This window comes from Lathamus discolor, chromosome 6, assembly GCF_037157495.1.
Source record: "Lathamus discolor isolate bLatDis1 chromosome 6, bLatDis1.hap1, whole genome shotgun sequence".
In the NCBI taxonomy this organism is placed as follows: domain Eukaryota; kingdom Metazoa; phylum Chordata; class Aves; order Psittaciformes; family Psittacidae; genus Lathamus; species Lathamus discolor.
In genome coordinates, this window is record NC_088889.1 from 4,766,114 (window position 1) to 4,779,824 (window position 13,711).

Genomic DNA, 13,711 nt, shown 5'->3' on the forward strand with positions numbered 1-13,711 from the left:
TGTATTAAAGTAAAATGTTTCAGAGATACTTCGTCCCTTCATGAAACTATTGGTCATGCCGGAAACCTGTGTTGGAGCAGCTCGTGGGTGATGAAGCAGAGACAGTTTCTCTCTTTTGTAGATGTGTGCTGAACCCAGGAGTAAATTAGAGGGAATAACGGGGGGGTCAGTAAGTGAGGCTGTGTAGGAGGCTGGCTCAGAGCAATGGGGGTTTCTTGAGGTGCTGCTGCTTCTTTCATGATTATCCTTGCTGCAGGGTTTCGTGTTCCCTGTGACTTTGCTGCTTTTCCTTTCCTCTTGAATTGCAAGTGTGATTCAGCAGGCACTCTGCAAATACCCTGCAGCTATGTCCCACTGGAAAGCAAATCCTGAATAATTAGAGTGCAGTAGGTATTGCAAGCAATATGATAAACCAGAGGATCCTCTCTTAAGCTTTCATCACAAATGCGGGCTTCAGCTTTGTGAAGCTACTGCCCTGTGAATAGGCAATTACAGGTTAAACTTCAAGGAGGACTCAGGAACTGCATGTCAAGTGTGCAAGTGATGGAGCGGCACCAGGACAAGGGGTTGAAGCAGTGGGCAGAAATGAAGGAAGGCAGAGCTGAGTACTGACAGAGAGAATTAGAGCTTGAATAGTTTGACCAAATACATCTAATTCGCTGATCACTTAAAAATATCCGGCCTTGCCTCTCCTGTTCCCTAATATCAAAACCCATCCACTGTTCAGAGCAGGAAAGGACATGAGAATTGTTAAGAAAAGGAGGCGTGGGTTTCTGTTTGTCATTTGTAGGTGTAATGGATCTTTAGTTGGGTTTTCAGTTCAGTAAAACAAAACGTCATGAAGCTGAAGCTGTCGCCTATTACCTTGCACATTCTTCTTCTCTCCGTGGCTGCAGGCACCCAAACTGACAAGCACTATTTGTGACAGGAACAATACTGCTGGAGAGTGGAAACATGGTGCTTTGTGAAAAAATAGTTGTCTGAAATGTAAGAATCACTGGGAGGAACAGGAACCAAATTGCTTATGCCAGTGGTGTCGTGCAGTAGGGCAAAATTCAGTGCCTTAAGGGGGCCTGCAAGAAATCTGGAGGGGGTCATTTTACAAGGGCCCATAGGGACAGGACAAAGGGGAATGGCTTTAACCTCCCAGAGGGGAAGGTACACATGAGACCTTAGGAAACAAATTCTTCCCTGTGAGGGTGCTGAGGTGCTGGCACAGGGTGCCCAGAGAAGCTGTGGCTGCCCCATCCCTGGCAGTGTTCAAGGCCAGGCTGGACAGGGCTTGGAGCAACCTGCTCTAGTGGAAGGTGTCCCTGACCATGGCAGGGGGTTGGAGCTGGATGAGCTTTAAGGTCCCTTCCAGCACAAACCGCTGTGTGATTCTATGAAACTCACCTTACTTTGTTGTATGTTACAATAAGGGCAAAATCTCATTGGGATATAATTGGGATGACATTTCCTCACAGAGACCTGTATCAGCTTAAAACCAGTTTATAATGAGGCTTTGCTTAAGTGAGGAGGTGGCCCCGGGGTGCTTCTCAGAGAATGAGTGCCCTCACATTCCCCTGGGTGCTGCTGTTGCCACCAGTGGGAAGGTTTACCTTAGAGTCAGTGATTATTTTAGCTGGAAGGGATAAAAAGTGCTTTTTCATCAGTATTCCTGGGATAAGGCACTTGCAGATCCTTGAAGTATAAACAGCCCTTTGAGATGGCAGGAACAATTAAATTACTTTGGAATAAGCAACCATTTATTTGCTTTGACTTTATTCAGCCACTTCCCTGTTCCCTTTCTGAAAGCACATCATTTTGAAAAGTAGCCCAAATGACGGTGGAAACCAGTTTAATGCCTGAAATTTGGTGGAAATAACATTCTGGTCTTTCTCTTAGTGCATCAGTATCACAGCTACTTAAAGTGCCACCCAGCTGCAGAGCTTCGTATGCATCATCAAGACTTGTTTCAGAGCTGTCCAGAGTACGTGCAAGTAGTGAGAAGAGAGCTGGAGGCTCTCTAAGGACAACTAAAAGGGTTTTATATACCATTTTTTCCTGCAAGCAATACCTTTTCCTGCCCCAGGCTTATTTTGAAGTCAGGAATGGCACCTTGCAGGACACTTTGCTCACAGATTTTGTTTAACTTTATGACCACCTACTTACTGTCAGCTAAATGTGGGAATTGTTGCTGTCTCTGCTTATTATTAGCAAATAATATATTCACCACGAAGCTGTTGCTCCCCTTAGGGATGAAAAAGCCTTTTTTGACATAGGAATAAGTGGGTTCTGGAGCAGAAGCAGCTATAAAGTTAAGAGTGTGATGAAGGGTTAATGAGGTTTGTAGGGCTGCAATTGTGGAAAGGGGCTTGAAAGCGATGCTGAAAGGGGTTCATGAGAGGTTTACAGCCTCTGTGACTTGGATATTGATCTTCTTGTACCAAACTGGTGGTGTGGGAAGCTGGCACCCTTCCTGTGGGATTTGTCACTGTGATGAGTGAAAGGAGGTGCCAGCCCAGCCGCAGTCAGGGCTGAGCCATCAAGGACAGCCACCTTCAGGGTGAGAGGGAAACATCCACACATCTGAAACCTCCACGTCCTCCTCCTGCTTCTTCATGGCATGGGACTTGCTGGGCTGGGAGCCCAAGTTGGGGACAAGGTAGGAGGGGAAAGATCTTTTATTTTGAAGAAGTCATCTATGCCATGGTGCAGCCCTGATTTCCATTAGCAAACTGTCTCAGGAGAAATTCTGCCTTCGGTGTGAAGGTTAAATGTGCCGTTTCCCCCTCCCCTTTCCCAGAGAGAAAATGAATGTATCTTCTAGGACAGGAGTTAAAGAAAATGTTGGGACATAACAGTGTGAATAGCTGCTAACTGGCTGCTGCCAGGCTAGGGCAAAAATAAAGCTTGCTACAAGTGGATATCAGATGTGTAGCAGCAGGTTATAGATCTGGATTCTTTTGTGGTGATGACTGTTTCTTCACTTAAAAGGAGAAGGGGATGGAGCAAAAGAACTGAAACCCAAATGTCATCTTTTCCTGTCTTCCCTTAAACAACTGTGAGAGTTGGCTGAGGTTTCTGATGCAAACTCCATCACAGACCTACAACCAGAGCCCGCTTTTAAACTCTTTGTTAGAACCTGTTCACAGTGTAGAAGAACAGAACAACAAGGTGAAAAGAGGATGCTATTCCAAATGGTAAAGAAGTTACTGCAGGAATTTGGAAGTGTTCCTCGTATGAAATATCCACTGTGTTTGGTTATTTTTTTACCGGACAACTTCTTTACCATATTGAGAGCCTTATTGACTCCTATTTTGGTAGGAGTTTGGTTAAAAACAAGGGCAAAACCAAGTAAACTCGTATTTCATTTTGATTATTGCTATAAGCAGTAAGTGTGTGACATTTTCTTTCCCCTTACAAGGAAGTAAGTGGAATGTTACTGTGCTAGATCATCATTAGATCATTCTTCTTCCTTTGGTACCCTGTATTTTTCCTATACATCTTTATGAATATTCTTCTTTCTCATTAATATTTTCTGTTTCTAGACTTCCTGTGTAAGACCCCAAGTGATATCTCCTATAGGTTTGCACCCTCTTTAATATTTGCCTTTCTCTTTTTGTGTATTTTTGATGGTTCAGTCATTGTCTGGAGGTTTATTAATGATCTTATGCATTGTTCACTGGCGTTGTACACCATAAGCACATTGTGTGCTGGTAGGTGACCTAGGGCTTCTCTGGGCATACCGTGCTGAAGTCATTGGGAGAGCTATTGATTGCCATCAGTAGGCAATGATTTTTTGGAGGATATGTTAGGCATAAGAGCCGTGTTTTGTGCAGGTCTAAAACTGAGCTCTAGGCCTTGGAGTGATGAAGTAACTTGATTATTCAGTCTCTTTAGATAATAATTCAATTGTGTTGATTGCCCAGTTAACATTACAGTATTACAGAGATGGCCATTCCCAAGAGTAACTGTAAATACTGATGTTTTAAAGTCTTTCTGACAAATTGTGATGCTTCTAATGTATGCTTTACATATCAATTTTAAACTTCATCAGGGTTTGTGAACGTGCAAATTTAATTTGCAGAGAAACTAAAAACTTCAGTGTCATGTGTTTTCTTTTCCAGGCCATCATGGTCAGATAAATTTTGGTCCTGTTTCCTACTGTAAGATTTCAACCATTAAAAGGATGTGTTTAGGATGAGAAATGTGTGTTTTTCCTGCACGGTTAGATGTCTTGCTGGAAGACAATTATGTTATTCACTCCTTAATTTAATCCTGCTAATGTGATGGTAAGTTATTGACTTTGCCTGTTTTAAATACCCAGTTAATGTATTTCCATTTCCATTTCCAGTGCCATTTACAATCCTAGTGCCAACAAGGATACTCTGTCTGCCTTGGATTATCAGGGTCCAAAACGCAAGCTTTACAGTGCTGTACCTGGAAGACTTTTTATTGTCGTTAAGCCATATCAACCTCAAGGGGAAGGGGAAATTCATCTGCACAAAGGAGACAGAGTCAAAGGTGAGTACCTAATGAATTTTGAATAACCATTTTCTTCTGCTAGATGCAGATTTTCTCCTAAAATTCTCTTTTAGGAGGAAAATCTGTTTCATAAAGGTGCTGTTATGCATCTGTTTCTTTGCAAGGTATTTGCTCCTAGATCTATTTTGTAACCAACGCATATTTAGCTACTATTTCCACTGTAAATGACTTCCAAGTACTACTGAAATTCAGCAATACGTGCAGTAATAGCAGCATTGTCTTTTACACAGAGCACGCAGTTTGCTTCTGTAGTCATTATAGAAAGACAACTCCAGGGCTTTAAAAGGTTGTAAACATGTCAGCTATCTGAGCAGCTCAGGAAGGAAACAGGGATAAGGTCAAGTCTTTTCAAGCCCTTTCCTCAAGGAACAATTTATTGGTTAAGCAGAAAAAGTCCCCTCGTGAGACTTCGGGTAAGTAGGAAGGTAGGACCTACAGTAAATATCTTGGGGTGGGAGTGTGGCAGTGCATGTATAATGTCTGTCCACCAGTGCACTTCCCAACTAAGAATATGCTAAAAGCAAGGCCAGACTTTGTGTTATTATTTTGAAGACATTAAGTACATCCAGGAATGGCTGAGAAAGTAGCAATGTGGTTTATGGGATTCACCTTCCAAGGGTGCATTACTACAGCTGTAGTTTTACACATCCAGGTACAACTGCTCAGGGAAGAAAAAGGCTTTCTACTCAGTTCATACAAAATAAATATCAATTATGAAAATCAAATAAAAGGGAAAAAGTCAGTGTCCTAAATAAGTGTCAGGCAGCTGAAAATTTCCTTGCATCAGAAACTACTTGTCTTACGAAGTGTAACTTAAAATATAGAATCATAGAATCATAGAATGGTTTGGGTTGGAAAGCACCTTAAGATCATCCAGTTCCAACCCCCCTGCCATGGGCAGGGACACCTCACACTAAACCATCCCACCCAAGTCTCTGTCCAACCTGGCCTTGAACACTGACAGAGATGGAGCATTTACCACTTCCTTGGGCAACCCACTCCAGTGCCTCAGCACCCTCACAGTAAAGAACTTCTTCCTTATATCTTACCTGAACTTCTCCTGATTTAGTTTGAACCCATTTCCCCTTGTCCTATCACTACAGTCCCTAATGAAGAGTCCCTCCCCAGCATCCTTATAAGCCCCCTTCATCTCCTCACTTGAGCCTGCAAACCGTAGTTGTTAAAAATGGGAAGCCATTAGAAGGTATTTTGTGTTTTTATGTTTGGATGTGGCTGGTTCTGAAGTGCCTGTGGGTTTAATCATTGTTGGTAACTCAGGCTTTCAGGAAGTGTAGGACAGAAATCTGAAGAATGCTGCGCTTAGAGATAAAACATACACAAGATTAATTTTAAATACAAGGATGAAGGAAGAAGGTGAAACAAAAGACAGCTGGTGATGTCTGTAGGGCTGAAAAGACAATTTTGCAGTTCTGGGAGATTGTGCACTGATGACCTCCGGAGCAGTGATGATGATCTGAAGAAAATACAGCACAAGAACTGTTGGAAGAGTTCATATGAACACTTCATAAAACATTATAAAAGTTCCCAATTAGTGGAAGTTACCTAAGCTGGAGTGAAAGTAGCCAAACAAAGCTTTGAGGTTTTAGGTTTTCTTGGGAATGCCAAATACCAATTAAAATTAGAATCATAGAATAGTTAGGGTTGGAAAGGACCTTCAGATCATCCAGTTCCAACCCCCTTGCCATGGGCAGGGACATCTCACACTAAACTATGTCACCCAAGGCTCTGTCCAGCCTGGTCTTGAAACTGCCAGGGATGGAGCACTCACAACCTCCCTGGGCAACCCATTCCAGTGCCTCACCACCCTAACAGGAAAGAGTTTCTTCCTTATATCTAACTTGAACTTCCCCTGTTTCAGTTTAAACCTGTTCCCCTGTATGAGACTAAGTGCAAAAGGAGTAACACGTAAGAGCACTTCATAAAAGCCTTCAGGTGTCAAAAGAATGGGTGCAGTCTGGAGAGGGGTAAAGCTACTTTAGGAGTAACTGTCATGTAAAAATGTAAAACAAATTAAAAGCAAATTAATCTTTTCATACCTTTACAAAAGAATAGTGGCTCTTGGGTTAAAATATGACGGCCCAGGGTGTTCCACATGGAGTTCTCACTGGAAGGGTGGAGGAACAGAACAGTAAAGAAAGGCGCTTGTGGGCAGTTACAAGAAAATGGAGAAAACTTGGGTATAGTGGGGGAAAAAGGTTTTTAAAAGGCCAGCCAGACCTCTGCTCATTTCTGATCTCAGCAAATTCAGCAGCCCAGGAAGAGCTTCCAGTGCCTACAAAGGGTGAAACTGTGGGGGTTGTGATTGGCACTAAATCACTTCCTACACTGTGTGTGTTTACCAAGATCTAGGAGGTGCCAACAGATAAAGGAGGAGTGTGGCTGAGCACCGTCATCTAGTTTTGTGGGACGTCGTACATGGTTGTGTTCGGTTCACTGGTTGGATTTAATAATTACCAATGTTCTTGTTTCTGTAGAGGATGTAAGATTAACATGGATTCTTGTCCCCACAATAAAACAGTGGAGACTCCAGGCAGTTCTGGAGTAAGAAGACAAAGCAGAGAATGTGTTCCTGGCAAAAGAGGAAACAGTGCACCAGGCTGATGCTGAATTTTGTGGAGGCATTTGTTATCTGGCTGCTTGTTTAAATTAGATTCTGAGACTGTTACATGCAAAAATATGCCCAGAATAAAGGGTTAAAATTTCAATCATAGGATAGAATCATAGAATGGTTTGGGTTGGAAAGGACCTAAAGATCATGAAGTTGCAACCCCCTGCCATGAGCGGGGACGCCTCACACTAAACCACGTCGCCCAAGGCTCTGTCCAACCTGCCCTTGAACACTGCCAAAGATGGGGCATTTACCACTGGCAATCTGCGCCAGTGCCTCAGCACCCTCACAGTAAAGAACTTCCTCCTTATATCCAATCTAAACTTCCCCTGTTTAAGTTTGAACCCATTTCCCCTTGTCCTATCACTACAGTCCCTAATGAAGAGTCCCTCTCCAGCATCCTTATAGGACCCCTTCAGACACTGGAAACTGCTCTGAGGTCTCCACGTAGCTTTCTCTTCTCCAGGCTGAACAGCCCCAGCTTTCTCAGCCTGTCTTCATATGGGAGGTGCTCCAGTCCCTGATCATCTTATTGATCTCCTCTTGGACTTACTCCATAATTGGACTTGCTCCAGTTATGACAGTAACTGCAAAAAACAATGCAAGAAGAAATGAATCCACTTCTCAACCACTTCTCAAATCTTCTTGTAATAGCATGATCTACATTGAGACCAGTGATTTTTGTGGGGTACACTAACCATCAAATGTCAAAATGCTGAAATAGAAACTGAGGTTGTGTCTGGTCTGTGAGTTTTGAGTCTTTATGTATGGGGAAAATGTATGTTTTCTGACTATAAATTAATTATTACTGTTAGAAAAAGGGGACATGCCCATCCAACATCAAATCATCTCTGCAGGGATTAGCTTTTCAGCTTCAGGGGTGTGATTTGCACATTGAATTGCAGTCTGGCAGAGGTCTGGCAGTTGTAGGCACTCCTGGTTTAGAGCATTTCATAGAAGTTCGATGCAGTAAAGTCTGGTGAGATTTCTGTACATGTCAGTCTGCTTTCAGAAAAAGTGTGGAGAATGAAGTGTACACAGGGGTTGTCAGTGTTATTACTTGGGATGAAACCTTGTGAAGCGTAATTTAAAGGCTGTTTGCAGTGCAAGGCTGGAACATGGCCAGACTCCCATTGCTGAGCAAAGGCACAACTTACGGAACAAGATCAAGCCCTATTTTGTGTTACCGTGTCAATGGTTCCTCAGTTGTCACAAAAAATATGTCAGAAAGAACACGACAAGGTCACGCAGAGAAACAAAGAGTCCAGGTAAAAAGACAGTGCTGCTTTAAAAAGGTCTCAGTTGTGTAACAGTGTCGAGGAAGCCATAGGTGACAAAAACCCAGGTTCAATGAAATCTGGATTCACATCCCTGTTCCAGTCAAAATCTCATTATTTATAGAGACTAAAAACTTTACTCCAAGGTGAGAGATTGACAAGTTCCCTCTCCATCACCCCAAAGCACAGGCAGTAGAGCTCTTATAAGCCTCAGTACTTGCTTGCTGTGTGAGTGCCAGAACCACTGGCTATAGGGAGGTCCTGCTTTTGTTCTCTTTCTGAGCAGAAACTCCACTAGCTACCTGATACTTCATCTGTCTTTTAGAGATCTGCTTAGCAAGGGCATGAGCCAGTCAGCACTGGGGTCTTAATTTTCTGGGGGTACACATATCTGTTTGGGGTTTAGCAACTCACTGTGTGCAAGTGCTTGAAGGACCCCATGGAATTCAGTTTGTCCTCACTTTCAGCCTCACATTTAAAAAAGAAAAGCTCTCCTCTGTGAGTTTGGCAGCTGCACTGTTCTGTATAAAACACTGAAGTACTGGCTTCTTGAATTGCTTTGGGAGATTCGAACGTGTATTGGCATTTGCAGTGGGATTCTGACCCTGGGGAGATGCTCATCACATGGACATCCCATGAGACTAATCACAGCGAAGATGTAGCGAAGCATTCATTACAGGGATAAAAACCCAGAACAACATATTAAAGAAAGGGATTAGTTGGGAGATGTTTTTATGGATTTTCTTTTTTAACTTGGTAGAATTAGAAGGGTCAGGGAGAGGGATGAATTCCTGAACTCTTGATGAAAAGTTCTTTCATCTGATGAAGATGAAGCAGGGTTGTTTCTCTTTCTAAAACCACCAGAAGTGCACAAGTGACAGTCGTTCACAGTACTGCTGAAGGAATGGACACATCCAGGAAACTGCTCAGGGAGAGCTGTCAGTGGGCAATGTCCAAAGCAAATGTAAACTAAACAGAAAAGTCTTGTATTAATAGGGTGTTACGTAGCCTGTACAAAAATACCTGCTTTATTTTCAGTTGTTAGTCATACATCCTGACATCATTTGTGTCTGCCACTCAGAGAGAGGGGCCATGGCTGCTGTAAAAATAAACCTGATAATCTTTATTGGTGCAGGAACAACCTCAATCTTATGTTTTCACATCAATGAAAAAGAGATTGCTTCCTTCCTCACTGAAGCACTTTAAATACAGGTTGTTTCTTTCTTCATTTTATATCTAAAAGTCAACAGCAATAAATCTGCCACAATCCAAACACATACACACATAGAGAAAATATCTGCAGTATTTATTTTAATCAGCTTTTGTGTTGCTAAATTGAATTCTGGTACTTGAAATCAGGTGGCTCCTTTTATCATAAAACTAAGTATATGAAGAGAACACAATGCTCCAAAGTTCTCTGTGGGTAAGGAATTACCATTTTTCTATGTCATGAAGCCAAAGCAATACGTAAGTACTTGTGCCTCCTTGAGAAGGTTGCTGTGACTCAAACACGTAGTAGCTCATCTTGTTGGAAAGGTAACAGATACAGGTACCAACAGCCTGGTGCAGACAATCTCCTGTCACTTAGCAACAAAACAAATCAAAGCTGTTTTCATAATCTGTTATATTAAAACATACCTGAAAGCATAGAATCATAGAATGGTTTGGGTTGGGCAGGGATGCCTCACACTAGGCCATGTTGCCCAAGGCTGTGTCCAACCTGGCCTTGAACACTGCCAGGGATGGAGCATTTACCACTTCCTTGGGCAACCTGTTCCAGTGCCTCACCACCCTCACAGTAAAGAACTTCTTCCTTATATCTAACCTGAACTTCCCTTGTTTCAGTTTGAACCCATCATCCTTTGTCCTATCACTACAGTCCCTGATGAAGAGTCCCTGTCCAGCATCCTTGTTGCCCCCTTCCGATACTGGTAGGGTGCTATGCATCTGAATTGACCCTCACTACAAATTAAAACCCCACATGGTTGCCCAGTTCAAGTACCTTGAACTTTTGAAGACTCACCCTGCTCACAGTTTTGTTTCTCTTGTCTTTCCATGGGTTTTTATTGCAGCATTTCCATTTGCCAGGTTCTAGTTATTTCTTCCAATTTTCAGGTCCCAGATCACAGTATAGTTTGTCTATGGGTGGCTTCCCACTGTAAATTTTGTCTTTCCTCTCTTTAGAATCATAGAATAGAATCATAGGGTTGGAAAGGACCTCAAGATCATCTAGTTGCAACCCCCCTGCCATAGGCAGGGACACCTCACACTAAACCATCCCACACAAGGCTTCATCCAACCTGGCCTTGAACACTGCCAGGGATGGAGCATTCACAACCTCCCTGGGCAACCGATTCCAGTGCCTCACCACCCTAACAGGAAAGAATTTCCTCCTTGTATCCAATCTAAACTTCCCCTGTTTAAGTTTTAACCCGTTACCCCTTGTCCTGTCACTACAGTCCCTGATGAAGAGTCCCTCCCCAGCATCCTTATAGGCCCCCTTCAGATACTGGAAGGCTGCTATGAGGTCCCCACGTTTCGTTGCCTGCCTTGTTATTACAAGCTTCTCTCTTTCACCTGGGCTCAGTTTCTTTAACTCTTGCTGTGATTAAACAGATTTTCTAGTGCTTAGTATCTAGAAAAACAGGGAGTTACTCCAGTATCTCAGCAGACTTGTCCGTGAACCTTCTGAGCTGCCTCTTGGGCAGGCACAGCGTGCACATTTAAGAGTTTACCACACCAAGGCCTGTTCTCAGCCACACTCTCCAGGGTCAGACAAACAGTAGTAATTCAGTAGTAATGATTCGAGCATCTGTTCTGGGCAGAAAGTCAGGAGCTGTCAGCATTAGAAATACTGACCCTTGCAGCAGCTTCTCTTATTTCAGTGTGAGCTCAGCAGCAGAGCAATCCAAATGTAGCGCTAACATTTTCATTTCTTATGAAATCTTCTTGTAAGTCATTTTGAAAAGGAAAGATTATTAAACCCCTGCTGTGCTTGAAGATATTGCCAACAGACAGTGCTTGTGGGCAGGAGGGAAAGTTGGTCTCTGGGGCTTTAGCGCTTGTTAGATTAGTAAATAAACTACTGGAAAGGGAAGAGCCTCTAAAATGCCGTTTTGTTTCTTCAGGAGCATTTTGTACCTTGTGTGAATAAATATGGCAGCAAAATTTAACCTAAGAGGTTTGCAGGAGCATTGCTTTGCTACTCTATGAAGGGCGAAATTAATGTGCAATGGAATATTAATCTTACCCAGATTCATTGGTCTGTTTGGCTTCTTTGCTGGCTCCTGACTTGATCAGTTTGATTTAAATTCCCAACATAAATAATTATGTCTCATCACAGCTAATAACCTAACCCATTTCTTCAAGCTGCTGTATCTGAAGAGCAGGAGAGAGCTATGCTTCAAGCTGATATATCAGAGTGTTTTAGCAAAGACATGGCCTTGCTCCCACTCCAGCAGGAGAGCTCGCTTTGCTGTCAAGACTGTGAGAAAGTGTTTAGGATGCAAGAGCATCCACAAATCCCCATCGTCTTCACTCTTGACTACTTAAAAGCAGCCTGCCTTATGTAGTCAGTAGCTGGCCTGGAATATCCAAGAGATGGGGAGTACCAGAAGACAGACAGGAGGTGTGAATGGTATATGAGCACACTAGCATGGTCCCACACAACAGTACAGGCTCTGGATCTAAGTTGGTTTGGGACCTCTTCTTGAATTAATGCTCTCTACTCTGGAGTCCCTTGACCTGTTGTTTCGGCATTGCTGTAGAGAAGAGCAGACTTGACTCCATCTGTACCTTCCTCGGCAGAGATGGTGATCAACTTCACAAGTAGATGTCTTTTTCCCATGCTTGATATGCATTTTTGTCTAAAATTCAAATCAGTGCAGAAGATTTGTTTCTTATGCTGTTTTTTTCTCTCTCCTTCCCTTTCCCAAAGCTATTTGAGACATTCAAATGAGAGGAAAAAGGCAATCTTTGTAGAGAGTTGTTGGCAAAGATAAAAAGGGAAGAAACAAAAAATACAGGGACAAATCTTGAACAGTTCTATTTCAGCTGAACCATATTTCCTGAGATTTAGAGAGTTATGTGCAGATTGTTGTACATGTAGATTTTGACGTAGTGAGCGGTTGCTCTGTAAATAGTCACTGTCAGCTTCTCATCCCAAGGTCCTTTTCCTGAACACTGTTTTTTGCACAGTTTCTTTCTTGAGGAAGTAGAGGTGATAAGACATGAAAGCTGATTTAACTCAGGATCTAGCCTGACACTGATTGTGGTGAGAGTGGTTTGGGCCTGTGACCTGCACCTAAAGCCTGAATCTAAGGCTCTTTAGTTTTACCATCAATCTGCTTGCAGTTTGGTGGCCATAGAGGCACAACCTGCTTCAAGATTAGGCTATGGCAGTTGGACTTTTAGGAGGGGGCAGACAATTAAATACTGAGTTAGAGGTAGGAAAGGCTCTTCAGCTAAATCAAGAGAGTCACTTCTATTGCAGGAAGCTAAACTCCTTGAAGCCACAATTGGGTATGACACTTCTGTTCTGGAGACAAAACTGGAAGTTAAATATATGTTTAACAACTAAGGAATATTTTCTGTCCATGTTGTTTCACTAATTTGGTTTCTCTCTGGGGTTCCATAGCCTAGAATCATAGAATAGTTTGGGTTGGAAGGGGCCTTAAAGATCATCCAGTTCCACCCCCCGCCTCGGGCAGGGACACCTTCTGCTAGACCAGGTTGCTCCAAGCCTCATTCAACCTGGTCTTGAACACTACCAGGGATGGGGCAGCCACAGCTTCTTTGAGAAACGATGGGAAAGAGCTGCTGAATTTGCTGCCCTACCACAAGAAATACCTGTCGAATCTCACTGCTTAGGTCAATTATACCAAAGCTGCAGTTATACAAGACTCCCCCTCCAGATTGTACATGGCCTGCACATGAACATGTTCTCCATGGCAGCTGGGCACAGTCACTTGTTTGCGTGCTGGAGGCCTGTGTGCAGTTGTCGTCGGGGCGACAGGCAATGACTTCCTTTCCAGTCCTGATCTCCAGTTATGTCAGTCTCTCTTGATTAAGTCTTTGAAAGCTGGAAGCGCTCTGCCCGTGAGGCAGAACAGACGGATCCTGTTCCTCATTAATCACAGGGAGGGAGGGATATCTGTCAGGAGCAAACAGCAGTAGAGGAATCGAGTACAATCTAAACTAAACCCACATTTGAAGAAAAATAGCTCTCTTTAAGAGCGAGCAAGATGAAGTTGTGACTTGTGCTCACCTTCATTTA

At 43.0% G+C, this 13,711-nt stretch overlaps 1 protein-coding gene across 2 annotated transcripts in view; it reads left to right on the plus strand.

Moving 5' to 3' along the window:
* Window positions 1-13,711, plus strand: part of SHANK2 (SH3 and multiple ankyrin repeat domains 2) — a 366,357-nt gene that overhangs the window by 133,020 nt on the left and 219,626 nt on the right. For both annotated transcript variants that reach the window (XM_065685197.1, XM_065685198.1), the window contains one exon: window positions 4,340-4,509. In XM_065685197.1, the coding sequence (XP_065541269.1) occupies window positions 4,340-4,509 (170 nt within the window). The remainder of the gene's footprint in view (window positions 1-4,339; window positions 4,510-13,711) is intronic.